Here is a 19,791-nt window from a genome sequence, read left to right as displayed (position 1 = left end):
AACAGAGCACTTTGTTTCCACTTTTGTTAGTTGCTTTTTCAATGTTCCATGACTACAGCGCATCGAACGGGACAAGAAGAAGGACACAGGCAGAGACAGAACACCGCGCTGTGTTATGTCCCTGCCTGTGTCCTTCTTCTTGCCCCGTTCGTTGCAATGTACTCTTGGAATATAGGAACCAACTTGACCAACAACTTACCGTGTCTAATTTGTCAGTGTGCCGTTGGGCTCTTTCACCTTCCCCAGTAATCGTCGACAGCGGTACTCCCCACACCAAAAATACAAAAACATGCAAATCACTGGCAGTGGAGTGTTCTTTGGAGCAGATGTAGCTATTTACGCCGGCTGTCAGATTGAAGTTTCCATAATCACTGCTGTTACAATACTACTGGTGTCACTTTCTCCACAAAGTCATATATTGTCCATTGCAAACGCATCGCACACTCCCAGCTGGTATCAGCAACCCGACACCCGCGTTTCAGAAGCACTTTGTCAAGGCTTCACACCCACAAAAAAAAAAGAACACCGCATTCACACACAGAGGTCTCTTCCTCACTTGATCCCCATGATGGCGTCCACCGAGAAAGAGAGGCGTGCCTTTTTGTCCCTGCTCGTCGTGGTAGAGGGCGAAAGGCTCACTTCCGGTCGCGTCGTCCCCACCGGAAGAGGAGACAATGGTGATGACGTCAGTTCCGTTCCTTCCTGATGGAATCGCGTTGCTTCCGTGTGGGGTGACGAAGTCGATAGTCGAAGTAATGTCGTTGGTGGCGAAGCGGTCAAAGGTAGAGGGGCACCCCTTCTTACTGTGGCTTCCATGTAGATGGCGCCACTTGGACTGCACGCTGCGGAAGTGGTCGACATTTCCGGTCTTCTCGTGTTCATTGCCGGCCCCGGAAGTGCCAGGAACGATGCCGGTGACGTCGAGTTGTTGCTTGAAGACACAGCGAATCTGGATTCGTCGCAGTCCATGATCGGGTACGTGGGATGCTGGGTTGTCGAACTTTTTATAGAGGTTCATTTTTGTTGCCAACAAGCATTCGGCGTCAGCCGAAAAGGAATCCAAAGAGGGAATGGAAAAAGAAGACAAAATACAAGTATAAGGCTATTGCACAGCAACAGGATTTCACTTTTCATTGCGTGTGACAAGAAGCAAACCGCGGAAACAGCGACGCGATGGACATTAAAAAAACGAAGAGATGGCAATTGGCGTTGGTTTTTCAAACTATCAAGTAGATTAAGGGGCACTGAACGGCACAGTCCGAAATTGCAGAGCAGGTTACTGTTCTCCTGAATGCTTTTTGGGTGCCTTGATGGTTGGTTGGTTTATGGGGTTTAACGTCCCAAACCGACTCAGGCTATGAGGGACGCCGTAGTGGAGGGCTCCGGAAATTTCGACCACCTGGGGTTCTTTAACGTGCACTGACATCGCACAGTACACGGGCCTCGAATTTCGACTCCAAAGAAATTCAGCCGCCGCGGCCGGGATCGAACCCGCGTCTTTCGGGCCAGCAGCCGAGCACCATAGCCACTGAGCCACCGCGGCGGCTTTGGGTGCCTTGAAAAGAGACAGTTGATGGTTTTTTTGGTAGAAAATCTCGCACTGCTCTCGTGTTCAAGAAAGAAAATTGACTTACGGGCACAAAGATGTAACACAATGTACATTCTTTACATTCAAACGTTTAAAATGGCATGTGACAATTGAAGCATACACAGTTCCGTTGTACAAAAGACAAAAAAAAAAATCGCTTCTACGCATAGCGAATCTGAAGCGCTCGAGTGAATATATTTTTATCTCTAGCTGGGCTTATCAGAAATTCAGATGAGTCTCTGCTTCGTAGATTTAGAAATACTTGAGGGCAGTGACTGCGCATATTTGACAATTATGCAAATGACTTGCGCACGCGCACAGTATTTAGTTATTGTTGGAAAAGAATAATGGACCTACTTTTTCTGAACGCTTTTCACTGTAATGCGTCCGTCTGCGTGATTGCAAAATGCGGCCTGATGTAGATGAACCCAAAATGAAATTTTTCAGACTTGAATCGGCCGAAACGCAGCTTCAAGTTAATGATAATCTTCGTGCAGCTGGTTTCTCCTTCACTGGGAAATACCGTCCAAAATATGCTGTACGCTACGTAGTACAGTTTAACCATCCATCTCAGTATGACTATAGTCGGATACAGCTTAAAAAGGCAGCGGCTTTTCCCCATCAAAGGACCCCCGTTCAACCAATGGCGTCGGCCGATTCTCGACCCTGCTAGCGTAACAGTGCACGGAACGGTGTTACAATGGAGAGAGCAGTCTATTGGCGATCATAGATGTAAGAGATTATCCCCTTTCATCTGCCACTCCCTGCATAGTCACCCTAGCAGGGTAACGAGAAACGGCCGACGCCATTGGCTGGAAGGGTGTTCTTTGACGGGGAAAGGCCGCTTCTTTCTTGAGTTGTATCCGACTGCTCTTGTATCCGACTTTTTGTGCTGCATTTGTTATTAAGTACGGGCGAATGGTCAATCGAAATTGACTGACTGATTCGTTAATTTGACTGGTTGCTTTATTGATTGATTGGTCGATTGATTGATTGATTGATTGATTGATTGATTGATTGATTGATGCATTCATGTTCCTTTGCTCAACCTGGTTTTGCTTCAGCAGCATTATATGACGTCGCCGGTATGTAACAGACAACCACATTACCCGGAATGCCTTCGAGAGTCAGCATCGAATTGCTCACTCATAGTAGCGTTTCTTTGACTACTCTGCAGATACCGGTCATACTGGGCTGCTTCATAATAAACCAGTTACAGGCACCATCAAGTACATTTAGAATTGAGCCCCTGTTGTGGCGATGGTACTAATAAGGTTAAAGTGCGCCTGGCAGCGTCTTTGCAAGCAACTTGCGGCAATAAAGGAGCCTCACCTACTACTTCCAAAAGAAGGCACTGGTTCGATTGTCGAAATCCCGCTTCGGAAGGTTCCAGGCACAGCCGCCGGGTGGCGCGCAAAGCTGAGCAACCGGAAGTGATGCCTCAGCAGGGCTTCTTCCGGCGTATGCCCAGGCGGAGCAGGTAGTACGTGCAATCCAGGGGGCACTGCTGTCGTCAGTGGCGCTGGAGGAAGGAACGGCAAGCCCTGCTGGTGCTGTTGTTGCTGGGCAAGAGCCGCCAGGGCCTGTATCAGTTCCTGGTCGGCAAAGCAGCGTCTTCTGCGCATGCGCTCTTGGAGACGCAGCTGCTCGGCGCTCACATAGGGGCAGAATGGGGGACCTGCGAACATCGGGATAAAAAGCCGGGTTAAATCGGTTTTGGATGCATAAAGGGTACGTCTGACATGCAATGTTAAAAAGTTATTTTCAATCAATCAAGCAATCAATCAATAAATAAATAAATCATTCAAGCAATCAATCAATAAATAAATAAATCATTCAATCAATCAATCAATCAATCTTGATTTTGCATTTATAGTACAAATAAAAATGCAGGGAGTGGGGACAAAAAGCTGCTCTGAGGCAAGCTTGACTAGGTCCCCACCCCCTTTACATGGCAGTTTGTGCAGCAGTTATGCATGAAATGTGGAATGTGTAGAAGTGAACAATTTACGGCATATGCAGTTTCTTGAGCAGGAAGTGAATAATGCTGCAAATACAGTCTTTTTGCAATATGAAAAATACAACAAACACTCGCGTGATAGCAGACCTGAAAAATGGCATGTTAATAAACAAATTCGCCTGAATATAAGGGGAAAAGAAATAGTAAAGGCAAATGGACACAACTACAGTAATCTGGGATCTAGTCTACTCGGTTTAATTATAATTAGAAACCGATGCAACGAGAAGAACGCCTGTGTTGCTGCCCCAGATGGACAGTGAAAGGGAATCAAACACTCGTTTTTTTTTTTGTTAAACAGAGAAATGGTCCTAAACTGAAGGCTATATCAGACGAAGCATGCGGATATTATGTCAAATGGTTACTGTCATGTTTGACGGGGCGTAAGTAAACTAAACTTTGTGTAGCATTGCCACTGAAGCTTCAGTCCAGCTAACGTAACTACAGATTACAGTCTACAACCTGTAGATAAAAATATCCACTTGTGGATTTGCTGCGGGATCGTGACGAAAATGCAGCGTGCACAAATGACGTAACATGAGACTATGTCATGTCATGGGTCCTACCTGCGTCCTGTACCCGCTCTGGTCTCTCAGTATGACTCGCTCAACATCACCGGCGGTCACTTTGTCAACCTGGACCAATTTTACTCTGCAATTGGTCAGATTCTCTGTCAAGACGTACCTTGTCGATCTTAAAGAAATGAATTCAGTTCAGGCTAGGAAAACAGCACAAAAACAGAGGATTCCCACTTTCGTTAATATTCCTCCTTTTTTTCACTGCAGAACCAGTCGACGTCGTACCGGCGTACACATTCAAATGTGGCAGTAAAAAAACTAGACGAGAATGCCTGCTGTCGATTATTACGCAACTTTACGGTATGATTTCGATAGGTGAGCAGTAGTCTATCGTGCAGTGCGCATGGCTGTTCACGTGAAAACGTCATTCACGTTGGTTGCCTTCGTTTAAGAAATTTTTATAGACAGCTTCAGCTTACAAGGCTGCCAGCCGCCGAAGCATGCGCAAAAGGCGTAATAACTTCTGTTTAGTGCAGAACGCTTTGGTCGCTATGTCTGATGCAGTGAAAATGCAAAATTTTGCGCTGCAAGAGTAACGCTTCTTCTTATGATCCCGCGCATCGCGACGTACAGCTTTTGTAACAAGTCCAGAGGCCAAGAGATTTGATTTTGAGTCATGACGTGTTGATCGATTATTGTCTACGCTGCGAACCTCCTGAAAATGAGAGGAAGTGTATTTCACCGGTTTAAAAGTTAGGCCACCCACAGACCCTTGAAGAGCCCCACCACATGACGTAGAAGTTAATGCACCGGACTCTACTTTTCACAACGACTCTGACTGCCTTCACTTTTGCCATAGTATACAAATACTAATGAATTCCAGTTGTAGCCAGCGGGTGACTGGTATCGCAATTCCGAACGCAACAGATGTCTTGCGCTCTCCTCACTGCGTGTAAAACCACCTTACAAGTTTTCAGTATCTGCGCCTTTTGACGTTTCATTCGACGCTCAGCGCAGTCGAATAAAACCTTTTCACCTCTTTCCACCACTTCAGAACTTCAGCAATCGTGCTCAGTTCTCGATAAGGTTACGTTCAAGTAAAGATAACCTCCTTTTGTGGGGGCAACCGGCCACATTACTTTTCCAGCTACTTTATTTGCAGCGACGCCATGATAACGATCCCCTTTTTCAGTGATATAATTAACACATACAGCCGCTCTCAGCCGAGACTAAAGCGAGCATAAAAGCCATTAGTTCCTAAAACTACATCGATACGCTAGAAGCCTAGGAAATTCTATATCCTAGGTTCCAGCAAAGCCGTTCATGAAGACAGAGAAGCGGCGAACAGGGTATTAAAATCTCCTATGAAGTACCGTTAGTGAGCACTGTGGACTTTACCTTTTCCTTAACCCTTTGTCCATGTTACCTGATATCTCGTGATGGATTTTACTGTTTCAGTGAAGACAAGAGATGGGTAGTTTCTCTATAAAATTAAAGGTAGGCTTTGAGATATTCTGCACTGCAAACTATCTTCCGCTGTTCTCTAGTTTCATGCAGCGTTAAAACAACTTTAAATATGATATTTAAAAAATGCATAATGTGCAAGACGCTTCTAGATTATGTATCTCGAAATTCTACACTAATGTCACCCACTCATTTTGTTTTCACGAATACTTTAACGGCACAGTTCGTCACCCAAAACTTGCCGCTCAGGTGTGCCTGCCTAAAGTAACCAAGTATTACGAAAAAGTGGCATGAGATTTTCTTGTATAATTTTTGTGGCGCTCATTAATCTGATGATGGAAAAAGTAATCGCCCCACAAGAAAACACCCAGCCGATTCAGTGCTCACCTTTTAAAGGGTGTCGCTGGTGCACTGCGTCAGTGCTTGGGCATGCACATTAGGCGCTGACAACATCCTGTCCAAGACATATGAAACATTTTTTTTTCTCTTTTCCTAAAACTAACAGCAGATGCACGTCTTGAACTAAGGTTAAGAATCTGTTCCTAGCAGTAACGTTGGCATAATAGCTTTAAAAACCACACCACGAAGAAAGAACAAAGTGAACGATGTTGAAAATAAATCTGTGGCTATATGAACCAGCAAAACACAACCCGAGCTTGAACAATACAAGAATAGCTTACAATAGAACTCGAGAAGAATTTCCGCATAGAAACTTCCGAAGCGCAATTCTGAAAAACGAATTCGAGTTTTCAGAACACAATGGAGGGTGATTCGATGTCGACCACCTTTTATTGGATATCTGATATTGGTCGACAAAGGCAACACAGCAACGTCATTGCTGAGGTATGGAAGCTTTCGGATGAAAACTAGAATCATTATTTTCTGCCGTTTCAAAAAACAATCCTAAAGACGAGAAAGACCCAGCAGCCCCAGTAAATGTAAAGATGAATGCATGGGTTCCATGGTGAGTAAAGAATAATGAAAGCCCAGCAAGAGCTCAAAACTAGCTTTGAAAGTAACCTTCGGGTAAAATGCTTTAGACTTCGAATATAAAATAGTGTGCTTCTTCTGGATGAAGAGGTAATATTGAAAGCAAAGTCCCCCCCGCCAGTTCTCCTACTCAGTAAGTTCTCCTCCTCAGTGAGTTCTCCACCCCACCTCGAGCACAAGTGACTTTTATTCGTACCTTCTCCTAAGCCCCCTCTCCTAGCCAAAAAAACCTCTCACGCCCTTTAAAATGTCTGGCATTTTAATGGTCTTTAAGGTATACTCATTAACTCATAGCTGATTCATTCATTGTCCCTCGTCAATTCGTAAAACCTTCCATACCTGCCTCAGTTTTCGCATTCACCTGATTCGTATACCTACATGCCTCTCATCGCGAGAAAAGAACCTGCTGAAGGCTGGAATTATGTTAAATCAATTTGGACAAAAACTTTCATTGTTGCTTCATTCCTCTTAGTCTCCTATAAACGGAACAGGAGAAAATATCTTCGCATTTTCGTGCCATCAATTTCGGTCAGTCATTGCGTCATTTCGGTACTGTATTAGCTCCCAATCTATACCGAGGAAATTAATCCCCTTGTACTCAATTTCTTTTTGATGTTGCTCTAATCTAACCTCAATACTGTAAATACTATCTCTGTTTGCTTCAGGCCTTGATGATCGTAGTTATATAAAAGAATGAAAATGGAAATAAATCGATGCAATTGTACAATAGCCGAAGCAGTTAACCAGTAGAATAAAATTTCTCTCTTCTGGACTGTAGTCCGGCCGAGGAGGAGGATGATTATGATGATGATGATGATGAATCACGCAGGGCTACCATGCACCATGCAGAGGAGGACTTAAAGAGGTGAACAGTACGCCCCTAACTCTTCGCTCTGACTTATGCGTGCAATGATGTCCTTATTTCCGCATTCTTTTCAACTTCTCACACACCAAAAAGTGATCTCAGCTGCATGAAGCGTGCAAGTAAGCATCTAACTGAAACACATCCACCGGAAAGCGTTAAATTGAAAATGAAGGGCGACTTATAGTACAGTTTGATGGCGTGAAGAGGAAAAAAAATATAAAAAAGAGAACAGGGCGTGACTGTTCCAGGGCCAGGACCATTCGTCTGGCTCGAAGGAAGGAAGGAAAGAAGCAAAGAAAAGAAGGAAGACGTGTCCTCCAAGCCTAAGACGCGGAAGAGTTGGTCACCTCGCTGAGTGAAAAACGGCTTCAGCTCGAGGTCGGCCCCGATATTAAAGCAACCAGGGGGCCGCGTGCCCTTGGTCCCACATATTGATTCTGGGGTGTGGTGGAGAGAGATATATGCCGGTATCCTATAATGCCTCGCTTCTTCTCACGTTTTTTTTTTCACCTTAACAATACCCTCCAGCTGAATCTTTACTTTTTCGTCTTCATACAACACTTCCGGTTTCCGGCAGAGTCCAGCCACGACCTTGATTTAGCTTTATCTTTACTTTCTGTGAAGGCAAAAAATGGCTGGAAAATGGAGATATCTGTCGGGTACACGTAGGTCCCTAGGGGTGTGTACTGGACTCGCGAAGAAGAGCGATGGTATCGGCCCTTTCTTTGGCAGGAGACAAGGCGCCCGTATATCGTGAACGTTGGCTATAATATTGAAACCGCTTAGTTGAACAACAACATAAAACCGCAATGACTGCATTCACAAACGTAGTCACAAGTAAAAATTGGCTCTCTGTTGATCGGTGCTATTGCACTGGACTCCAAGAGAAGGCAAACGTATCAGGGGGCGGTAGAAAGTTAGGTGGGCTAATGAGATAGGAAAAATTACGGGGATAGCTGGGTTGTCGTAGCTGGCACAGGAGAGGGTTAATTGGAGAGACATGGGAAATGCCTTTGCTCTGCAGTGAGCATGGTCTGGCTGATGATGATAGTGATTGTACAGGCTAATCGTGAGAGCCAAGGTGTCAGGCAATCTGTGGCGAACTGAACGTGTTTTCAGCATGCTTACATAATACGTATACGTTAGGATCACCGGCTCATTGAAACGTTTCTGTCTGTATACCGAGGCTGGATTATCATCATCATCGTCAGCCTGACTACACCCACTGCAGGGCAAAGGCCTCTCCCATGTCTCCCCAATTAACCCTGTCCTTTGCCAGTTGCGGCCACTGTATCCCCGCAAACTTCTTAATCTCATCCGCCCATCTAACTTTCTGTCGTCCCCTGCTACATTTGCCTTCTCTTGGAATCCACTCCATTACCATTAATCCGTTACCCTGGATTACCACCCAGAATCTAAGCCAGATCGGGTCGTTATCGATTTACCTTGGCACACGCTGCTCTCTGACGTCATCGCAGGCGCCATGGCAGACTTGTGTATCGTCTGCAGCCTCCTCTGGTGCGCCTGCTTTCGACGCAATGCGGCCTCGGCTGATCTCGTTCGGTCGAGAGCCAGCGAGGCTGCCTTCCCGTGGCTTGCCGCTTGTTGTCTGCAGTGACAACACGGTGGGAGTGATGAGTTTGAAAAAAAAAACAAAAATAAATGGTTGTGGTCTGTTATCACCCTCGTTATGGGAGAAACACGTTCCGGCACCCGCGCGCAAAGATGGTGACATCGCTGCGATAACAAGTGCTTTTTGTTCTGCATTATTTTATCGCGCGAATAACAAATGAGCCAACCATAAATTATGGAAAAGTGGCACAGCTACGCTGACTGGAGTGTATTTTGCTTTTTCTGTCGTTGCCATCTCTCCATCATGCCGTGCTCTTGCAAACTAACCCTAAATCTTCACATCAGGAATATCGGGAACCTCGCAACGCCTGCTTTTATTGTTTCCCGAAGACACTTTGTAATTCACACAGAAGGAACAAAAATCGAGGTCTTTTTCTTCTTACTGGGAGAAGGTCTGTTTCTTCTACCTAGGAGAATGTAAATAATTTTACATCCAGGTATTTTCTTGCCGTATTAAAAGTTTCTTTTTTCTACAAATCATCACGGGAGAATGGCGACTTTGTTCTTAGCACCTTAATTTTCATCTGCAAGAGTTCAGTGGCGGCGGATAGCAGGAAAATATTGCTGACAGTTTCACCTGCAAAGGCTCACAGTCTACAGTTTTCAAACGTTCTTACGCTTGTCTGTAAATATATACTTGTATTGCCTCGTAAAGAACAAGCTAATCAAACGAAACTAATAATATAGAAGCCTGGTTGACATAAAAAGTGAATAAGCCAGTTTCAGGATTCTGCTACAAATCCTTTCAACAACATCGCTTGAAAAGTGAACACCAGAGCCTATATTTCTAAAGCATGCAGAGCAAAACAGACTGCAAGAGAGCTTCTTTAAATTTGACATGAAGACAGAAAGTTTTTTTCTATCCAATACAACACCTAAAACGAACAGGGGCTCCTAAACATACAGCGTAAACTTTATCCCAAATTAATTGCACGAATCGGTGATGCAGTCGTCAACAACTGCTACTGTCTTATCATGCCTCGGTAATTCATTAATTTTAGTGCGTTATACAGGTATACGCCAATATGTCACTGTAGGCTGAACAGGATGGAGTATTTGCTCTCACCCTGGACAAAACGCTGACAGCCATTGTGTTGCCACCAACTTGTGTACTCCCCCCCCCCCCCGCCCCCCCCCCCCCCCCCCCCCCCCCCCCCGCTTTTGATTGTAAAGAAAAAAAGCACCTACTATCAAGATTGCATAAATTCTACTACCGCTGTAATATTCCCTACGACCTTTTACTTCCCGGTTCAATGTCTGCAGTGATCCCAGCAAACCTGCACAGACGGTTAATCGCTCAACAAGATAAGGTTTGGTTTGGTTTGGTTTGGTTTATGGGGTTTAACGCCCCAAAGCGACTGAGGCTGTGAGAGACGCCGTAGTGGAGGGCTCGGGAAATTTCGACCACCTGGGGTTCTTCAACGTGCACTGACATCGCACGGTACACGGGGCTCTAGAATTTCTCCTTCAAAGAAATTCAACCGCCGCGGCCGGGATGGAACCCGCGTCTTTCGGGTCAGCAGCCGAGCACCATAACCACTGAGCCACCGCGGCGGCGCTCAACAAGATAAGGCGGGACATTATAAGGGCACAGGGTAGATAGGATAAGAGAATATTTTTTTGTTTTCTTTCAATCTCCAATGCGGAAACCGCCCACAACGTTACTAAGTGACTATCGTACATTTTTGCTGTTCAGCAGACCCGAAACCGCCCGGGTTTCGAAACCAAGCGGTATGCGGGTACGGGAAATTTCTGCACAGCTTCCACTCCCTCGGATTCCTCGAGGCAAACATTGTTTCCAAAGCAAAAATGGCGGTTTTTCTAAGCTTAATTCTTTCTTTAGAAGCAGCCAGGCAAGCATAAAAAATAAATATTGCGTCATTCACGGAATTCTGGCACGCATTACTGCTGCTTTTCTGGCCTTATATGAGACGCGCGATTGCCTTGCTCTTTCGGAGTTACTTAAAAGTTTTGCTTTGCTTTGGGTTCGGAAGTCAGAAAACATGCGTACACAATAAACATGAATACGCCTATGCGGGAGTAAAAAGCATGTAAGTCGTGTTTTAGCGCACTTCTTTTTATATAAGAGAGTACGCTAGAGAATAACTCACTTTCTTTTATTCCTTCCTGTTTAGAGTGTAACAGCCTTTGGGTCACGTATTTTCATGCACAGCGAGTGTTGGCAGGGAGTCTTTTCGTAAAGCTCTTGCTACACGGTCGTCACATGAGATCGAGCTGATGAGTGACGATTTTGTACGTAAATACTCGCTAAAATCAGTGCAAAGCGTCATCAGGCCCCTTTTCCAACGAGCATCTCAGCCAGAGGTTCTCTAGAAGTGACACCACGCGTGAACCCCAAACTTTCAACGAGTCGTCTCGCAGGGCGCACCAAAGGATACCTCCCATGTAATGCACATTTCCACAACGACACCTCATATGCAGTACTCAGGTTCAGTGGTGGCACTATGGACCGAGTTGACGCCCTGACGGGATTTGTGATTACACTGAGGTGTTTATTTGCTAATGGTTGTGGGGTGTTTGCCATCCTTGAAAGTATTTCAGCTAGTAAAACTCTAGTTTGGGCGAGTTGGTTCATGTTGAAAGAAAAACTCAGTCCTGTCAGTGGCGTCAGTCCTGTCTTTTGTGTGCCATCTGTGTCCCCGTTTCTTGCGCCATTACCAGTTTTTATTTCAGCTAGGTTTAGATTTAAGGGATTTAAGGTCTCAAAGCGACTGAGGCTATGAGGGACGCCGTAGAGGAGGGCTCCGGAAATTTCGACCACCTGGGGTTCTTTGACGTGCACTGACATCGCACAGTACACGAGCTTCTAGAATTTCGCCTTCGTCGAAATTCGACTGCCGCGGCCGGGATCAAATCCGCGTCTTTCGGGTCAGCAGCCGAGCGCCGTAACCACTGAGCCACCGCGGTGGCAGCAACAGAAATCTATGTTTTCGCGAAAGCACAAATCTATGATTTTGCACTGATTCGTATGTAGTGAACGTTCTCTGTGATTTTTTCGAACCACACTGGCACTAAAACAAATTTAAAAACTGGGCTCACGTTCCATGCTGACTACCTTCAACTTCGTAATATAATGTTGCCCCGTAAGACCCAAAACAAAAACTTGTTTAATTTTCGTTAACGGTCTTTTTGCTGAACGCTCTCACGTACCTAATGTTGACCTTGCTGCGAAATCCACGTGCACAGACTTCACCGTCCTATTTTTTGAGTTTTCAAAATAACATCGGTCAATGTTTAAAAAAATTCATCCGGTATATTACACAACGATGGCAAAAGTGCAAACTTTTATTTCTTAATTTCTTTATTGCAAAGGCTTGTTTAAAGACCATAATTCTAGAATAACGCTTATTGAGTTCGATGGAATTTAAATGATTTAAAAAATGCGGCGGGAATTGCAAACATCGGCAGCTAAGATCATGCGCCATCTCTTTTTCTCCCTTTTCTTAGGCACTATGCAATGCAGCTCATTGGAAGAGAGATTCTAGTTAATGAACGCGCGACTCGAAATACGTTCCAATTTCCAATCTAAAAGACGAAAGCAGAAAGGGAAAATGTCTACGTCATTAACACGGTACGTCTCTAATTGCTGACTAAAGCGCACGAATATATTCTCGGTGCGCACGTGGGTAGAAATTCAGTTAAAATAGAATAGTGAAATACCAAAAAATAAGGTATGTAACCTTACAAAGCGGTGAAGCTTATCTTCGAAGTGACGAACAGAGCTTTTCTGCCAGAGTTTCTTCGGAGCAATATACAACTAAAAGTAGAACGTCAGTAAATTGTTGCAGGCGACCAATATCGAGAAAACCTTAGAAGCGAGAGACTAATAAGTGTGGCAAACCAGACGCATTGTAGGGGTACAGAATAAAGGCGCGCATTCGTGAACACCGAAAAAGCGTAAAACCAGCGCAGCGGTTTCGAAAGTACAAGTCGACTGCGCCGGCAAATTGCGGGTAATAAAAACCATCGCTGTGCTCGACAAATGAAACCGTATATTAGGAACTGGAGCCAATTATTCAGCCCCCCTTGGTCATCACCTTTTTGTTATTTTTTATCGATGACTGAAACCCGCAAGAACCGGAATAGCGGGTAGGCTGCGGGCGCTCCTATCAAAAAAACAACAAAAAAATCTGGATTCGTTGATGTAAAACCCGCAGGATCATTAATGGCGACTGCACCATTCATTTTCTACATTACTACATTCCTTGTGTTTTTGCTGACTTTTTTTTATACATTTGACGAACGACCGTCTATACCATCCGATGTGGTGCGTCGTTAAGTAAATTGACCGCTCCTATTATTGAGAAGGTGCTGAGGTTTCCACAGACAGTTGGTGCAGAAAAGTTCATTTGTCTTCATTGTTATCCTGCCGTGGTCGCGAGACTAGGTTGACCATTAAACGCCAAAGTGACACGGTGATAACGGTGTGGTTTTTATGGCCAAAGTTTCAGATCGCTAGGGCCCGACCGTGAGCTCAGAGTTGTTAGGTGGTTACAAAACTGAATTTATGCATTGTACAGAATATACGTTTTTACGGTATTTCAAGCCGTCTGTGATTGCAGAACCTTTTCATCAATGATTTGCCACTAAAAATGTATTGGTGGAAATGTCACGGTGATTACGCAACATGTTCTCTTTGGTTATTCCGTTTCTGAGTTACTTTTCTTATTTCTCTGTATTGATGATGTCTAATTTCAGTGTTTAGTGTTTGTTTTCTAAAGATGTGATGTACTATGCGTTTCTTTTTAAAATTATTTTCTTGAACCCATTGTTTCCTTTTTTCTTCTTTTTATCTCATTTCTGTTACTGAATTGGAATTTTGTTTCTTCGCCTATTTACCATAATTTTATTCGAGCTTACTTTCCAATGTTATTTGTAACTCTGGCTTAAGCTGATAACCCCATTTCTTACCTTATTCGTAGTTATGACTCTGTTTTCTTTCATGTTTCCCCCTAGTTAAGTCTAGCTGGTATTTTACGGTACTTAAGCAAGCAAATAAATAAATAAATAAACCATGCGATGTAACGGGTGCAGAAAATTAATGGTAAGAATCTGATGACGCTTCATATCGCTTCCATCAGGAGTCGGTTGCCGACGCTGATGCACCGTAAACGCTTTTTCGGCCCTGCATTAAATGAAAGAGATAAAATTCCGTTTTTTAAAGGTACTAGAGCGCACAAACAGAGTATTTACACTGGGCGTCTGTAGATATCATGTCCACGTAACCTATCACGCAAAGCTGCGAAACATTTTGTAAGCATAGACGAAAACAGCCAGATCATCGTAGATTAAGGCTGATAGAGACTGAGACTCCTAGACAGATATTCTTTCTGCGCTGTTTAACATTTTCCGGTGCTAGACTGAACCTGTGTCCTTTCATTCGGAAGCCAATGACTGCTCTTGTGCACCACAGATTCATTCTGTCGCGTCATTTGTGTATAGACCATATTCATGAGCCGTCACTTGCGCGGCCGTAATAAGCAGGCAGCCATGGCGCGCAACAATATAGCGGTTGTATTGTATTGCGGCAACATAAGCGCAATAGTTCGGTTGTCCGGAAAATTTAGTAGTCGTTCTTTACCTGCGTTTTTAGTCTTGTAAACGGTTTAGCCCGATTCCTTGCACGAACAACTGGACCACATTCTTGCCTTGTTACTGATAATAACCCCCGTCCCAGGACACAGCGTAGGGAGTAAACTTTGTCAGCGCCCTCCAGTTCATGTCTTGGTCGTGGCAAAGTCTATGGGATTAAACGTAAACCCCTCCACACTCCTGTAAAGGAATTGGGGTGCTTTTCCCCTACCCCTCCCTTTCTGCAGTGTCTGTTGGGCCGAGAGCAGTCCCCATTTTTACATTTTAGTTTCCAACCTCGGAACATTATGCCGGCTGGAGAGCAGACAGTTGCCACGCCGGAGCCTTTTGTCGCCCACCAAATCTGACGCAGAAAAGTATCTATACGGTTGACAGCAATACTTGTACGCATGGTGGTGGCGGTGGTGGAAACTTTGTTATGCTCTGCTTACTGCAGTTTGTAAGCGCGTTACTAACACACGTCTGCTCTTCTGCATTAACTGTCCTTGTCGTAACATTCTAACAGCATGGCCGCCATATACAATATGGAGAGAACGAAACCCTCTTCAATTTTAGTTACAGCCATGTTAATGGATTCTGACGAATAAAGCCCTCTCGTACTCCTAATATTACCCTCTCCTATTCCCAAGCTTTTGTGCCCGTTCAGTACGGGGAGTGAACGAGAAAGCGCTCTCCGCGACAATACTCTCGGCCAGTTTTCGTTGGCTCTATAGCCAATGCTAGGCAGGAACGGGAAGGTGACAGGCCTTTGTCTCTTCAAGGCTGGAGGACCGAAAAGCAAGTGCCAGTCCGCGGCAGAATATGGTCCTGATGAAAAATGGGATGAGGCCAACAGGTTCGCGCAGTCTAATCCACCCCTATTTTGCGCTTAAGATTTGAACGACTCCGCCAGTCACCCCCCGCATTTATAGGATTAGGCGGCAGGGTAGAAAAGAATTGTCAAGGCAGGTGAGGGCGCTGCTTGGCACAGTGCACAGCAGCGCGGTGACAAAGGCCCGTGTCTTTCACTTTCCTGCCTAGCCTTGGATGCCGAGTCAAAGAATGTTGACCGCGAGTATAACAGCGCATTAAGGAAACTCAGCGAACAAATTTGTCATCTAATTTGCTATAGGAGATGGTGCTTAATTAGGAGCATTCGCTGGTCAAGCCAGGAGCAGTTCGTGCTATGAGGCGAGCCACCGCTATTCACTGGTCGCGTCGCACCACAAGTGCGACGAGAGCAACAGGCGCTGCGAGATGAACAGCAAGAAATTTATTTCAGGCTTTACGGGGAGGGGTGGGGTGGGGGGGGGAGTTTTTTGAACAAAGGCCGAAATAGCTGAAGAAGCCACAGTGGATGGAAACAGCAGAAGTGCGTATGCGGCAGGGATAGCTGCACAGAGGACGTACCAACCGAAGCGGCGGAACGGCGCGTACAGACGTTTCCAATAAGAAGCCCCGTGGGGTCGCCATATTACTCGCTGGGCTGTTGTTTGCTCATCACGTCAGCCCAGTGGAAGCGGCAGAGGACATGGTTTGCAACAGGAGAGAGAGGGGATGTTTCATCATCTCCCTCGCCTGATGGAAATCGGTATGGCTGATAGTCCTGCATGTTCCATCTGCGGGCATGATGAGAGCATAACCCACATTCTTTGTGACTGCCCTGCCTACACCACCGAAAGGCAGTCTCTCAGCCGTGCGCTGGAGCGCCTAGATCCCCGCCCTTTCACGGAAATGAAGATTGTAAGATTCTCGGCCACTGGACGCAGCGGTCGTCGGCGGAGAAGGCCTGCAAGGCACTGCTCCGCTTCTTGAGAACTTCTGGCCTGCACGATAGGCTGTGACTTTAACGAACAGTGACGTTTTAGAGTGCCTTAAATTTTCGGTTACTCTTCTTTCTCTTTCTTTTTTTTTATCCCCTCACTCCTTTCCCCCCCGTGTAGGGTACCAAACCGATTATTCTTTCGGTTAACCTCCCTGCCTTTCCTCTTCTACATCCTCCTCCTCCTATAGAGAGAGCTGAGACGCATGGAAAAAAACATATGCGCTAACATGGCATAGTCCCAGAGTGTTGACGTGTTGGAGAACTGCATCAATCGCAATGCCATGAACTTAGTGGAAGAGTAGCGTGTAGAAGCTCTTGCTAGTGACGCAGTACTTAAGCGAGAGGCTAAAACGCGGAAAAATTTAAGAAGCGGAGGTTGGCGGCGCTGTCGGCAGGGTGCTGTCGGGAGGATAATGGGCGGGAAGGTGGAGGGCGGTACCGTCACAACTCATTGCATTTGCACAAAGCAGGCTGCAACACAACTCAAAAGCAAACGTAAAAGCATCTACGCAAACAGCTAGCTAGTATTTCGCATTACCATGATTGCAATTTCCGATTAAGAATTTGGGATAGATTAGGTGCCTGCACCCGGCATATGTTTCGACCTTTTATTCTTTAAGCACTGTTTGGGACTGTTTTTAAGCTTAGTAGCTTTTTTTTACCAGAAATATAATAATTTATATATATATTTTTTGCAATCCGCGCATGACCGTAATTGAGATCTATTGATTTACAACCTTCAAACTTCCCGCGCTATCTCTATGACGGGTGAAAGGAAAGACACAAAAGCGCGTTATTAAAGGCGCATGAGTTGATGTATAGCGTGTGCCCTGTCGGCATCGTTCCGCTGTCGCTTGTACTTTTTTAGCTCTAGCAACCATGTTTTAGGCAGTGGATATAAAGGCAAGACAGAGGAAGAGAGAGATGGTTTGCCAGCTAAAACACTGACCCACGGTATGATATCGTTGATCGCATCACCCATTACCAGGCAAAGCAAAAAAAAAATACAGTGAACGCAGACATCACGAAAAGAAGCGCTGTAGCTATGAAAACACGGTAGTAAAAAGAGGAAGTACTGAAAGAGATGCAGCTTAGAATAGCGAACTAACGGAAGTAGTGTCCGAGCAGAAAAAAAAACGATTCGTTTCCGCGTACAGTTCTCTTCGTATCATTTCGTCTCGGTCCGTCCCGTTTTGCATTTCAAAGCGGACGCATTCCAACGAGGAGCGCAGATGCATCGTTAGCGAGATTGACCGGCCCCATCATTCCCAGAGGCGTAATGCAGTCTCGGGATCGCACTCGCACCTAATGGAGAGCGTACAGCTTGATTTATATCTGTTTGCATCTCTCGCTGTTATCGCTGGCGTTCCATCCGGCGAACTCGTAACATCGTTTTTGTATGCTCGCTTGAACATTTTTATTCTCTTGTACATGTGACGACAGCAATGGTGGGAACCATTAGAACGAGTCATTCGCATTAACGACCACGCCATATGTCCGGCTAATTCTTCGAACCTGCTGCTAAATTCTCCCCGACTGCTGGGGCATACCATTTTCTACCAGTGTGTCGCGATCGTTTTTTTTTTCCTCGTTGATGAGAAAGGTGCAGTGTAGAGTCTGGTCGACCCATTATAAACCTTCTTCCACAGGAGGGTGCAATGTGATGACTTTGGAATTACTGGTGCAAGATATTTGCCGTGTGTGATTTCTAAATCTACTGATGTCAAAACAGGTTTGCAAGGAGCAGATAAACAACCCAAGAGGTTTCTGAAGTCCGACGCTTCAGGGACACGTTTTCGCAGAGATGTGCGAATTTTGCTCAGTAGCACCCGTTCTGGGAACATATATTTTGAAATATTGGAGACATCTGTAGTCTCATCTTCAATTCAAGGTGCTTGCGGAAGCCTAAAGCTAGCCCTGCGTATTTTTATGGCGGCTTAACGTCCCAAAGAAACTCCGCCTATGACGGACGCCGCAGTGAATGGCTCCGGAAATTTCGTCCGCCTGGGGTTCTTTAATGTGCACTGAGATCGCAGAGTACACGAAATTTCGCTTCCATCGAAATTCGACCGCCACGGCCGGGATCGAGCCCGCGTCTTTCGGGCCACCTCCAGAGCGCCATATCCACTCATCCACCGCGGCGGCCCCTGCATATGTGAGAGCGCGAGTTTTGCGTACTACATTTGTTTCGCTGCTTCTCTTGCAGCGCAAACTAGAGCAGCCTGCCAAAGAAGCTACTAGCCAGACACATCAAGCAATCATTAAAATGCCCTTCCTTCCAGATCTTTATCCAATATGTAAGCCATTCGGTTCACCTTATATCGGATGCATCATATTTCACTACCATGGTAAAGGACTCTTAAATTGAATCTTCTACAAAACGTTGCCGGCCCTCTTTACCCAACGATGTTGCGGAGAAGTTTTTGAACAGGAGTCAGAGGGACTGCTATAATTGCTGGCTTTTGCTTTATAACGGCCGGCGCTTGTGACGCATTTTAATACCAGCCACATGGCTCGGATCGCTGTGGGAGTTTACGGACGCCCGTGTCATTAAGCGGCACCACAAATGGGCAGTAATTTCGTACGTCCTATCGCAAGCCGCTAGCATTAATGAACAACAGGATCCTTAACGCGCTCATTTTAATATGCAGAATCCGATAAATATCCGCAATTCTGCGCGTTATTCACGCGTGGTAAGCTCAAATTTGTCGCACTGTATTTTAACATTTGCTTTCCCATTTACATCCCACGTCTTCCACATAGTCATCATCGTCAGCCTGACTACTTCCACTGCGGGGCAGAGGCCTCTCCCATGTCTCTCCAATTAACCCTGTCCTTTGCCATTTGCGGCCACCGTATCTCAGCAAACTCCTTAATCTCATCCGCCCACCTGACTTTGTGCCGCCCCCTGCTACGCTTCCCTTCTCGTGGAATCCACTCAGTTACCCTTAAGGAACACTACATAGTGCAAGGTACCAAATATGTGTATAATTCTCGTTAACCTCCCCACTTTTCTTTTTTTCTCCCAGACTTCTCAGTAGTGACAGCTACGGTGTGCAACACATATGGAGCGAATAAAACATTAGACACCCATCACTGCAATAATTCTCGAAGATTTAAGAATTCCTGGAATAGGCAACATTTTGTTGTCCGTGCGGCTTACATATTTTTTTTTTCAAACGTAATGTAAAACACGGTCACGGTCTTTCTAAGAGTGTCATTAGTTATTATTCGGCTTCCAACTACAGAATATGTGCCGTGTTTTATTTTGAATGTTTGTTTAAAGAAGCTAGCACCATC

At 45.3% G+C, this 19,791-nt stretch overlaps 1 protein-coding gene across 1 annotated transcript in view; it reads right to left on the bottom strand.

Annotated features, from left to right (window-relative positions):
• Positions 1–552: 552 nt before the first annotated feature.
• LOC149366776 (uncharacterized) overlaps positions 553–19,791 on the bottom strand; it is a 51,591-nt gene continuing 32,352 nt past the window's right edge. The window contains exons 3-5 of the mRNA XM_089571751.1: positions 8,888–9,051; positions 2,921–3,266; positions 553–949 (exon numbers count right to left, since the gene is read on the bottom strand). Coding sequence (XP_089427877.1) covers positions 553–949; positions 2,921–3,266; positions 8,888–9,051 — 907 coding nt within the window. The remainder of the gene's footprint in view (positions 950–2,920; positions 3,267–8,887; positions 9,052–19,791) is intronic.

The sequence above is a fragment of the Amblyomma mixtum genome, chromosome 1, assembly GCF_055824585.1.
Source record: "Amblyomma mixtum isolate Tamu chromosome 1, ASM5582458v1, whole genome shotgun sequence".
Lineage (NCBI taxonomy): Eukaryota > Metazoa > Arthropoda > Arachnida > Ixodida > Ixodidae > Amblyomma > Amblyomma mixtum.
The sequence above is the reverse complement of the archived record's forward strand: the minus strand, read 5'-3'. Positions and strand labels throughout refer to the sequence as shown.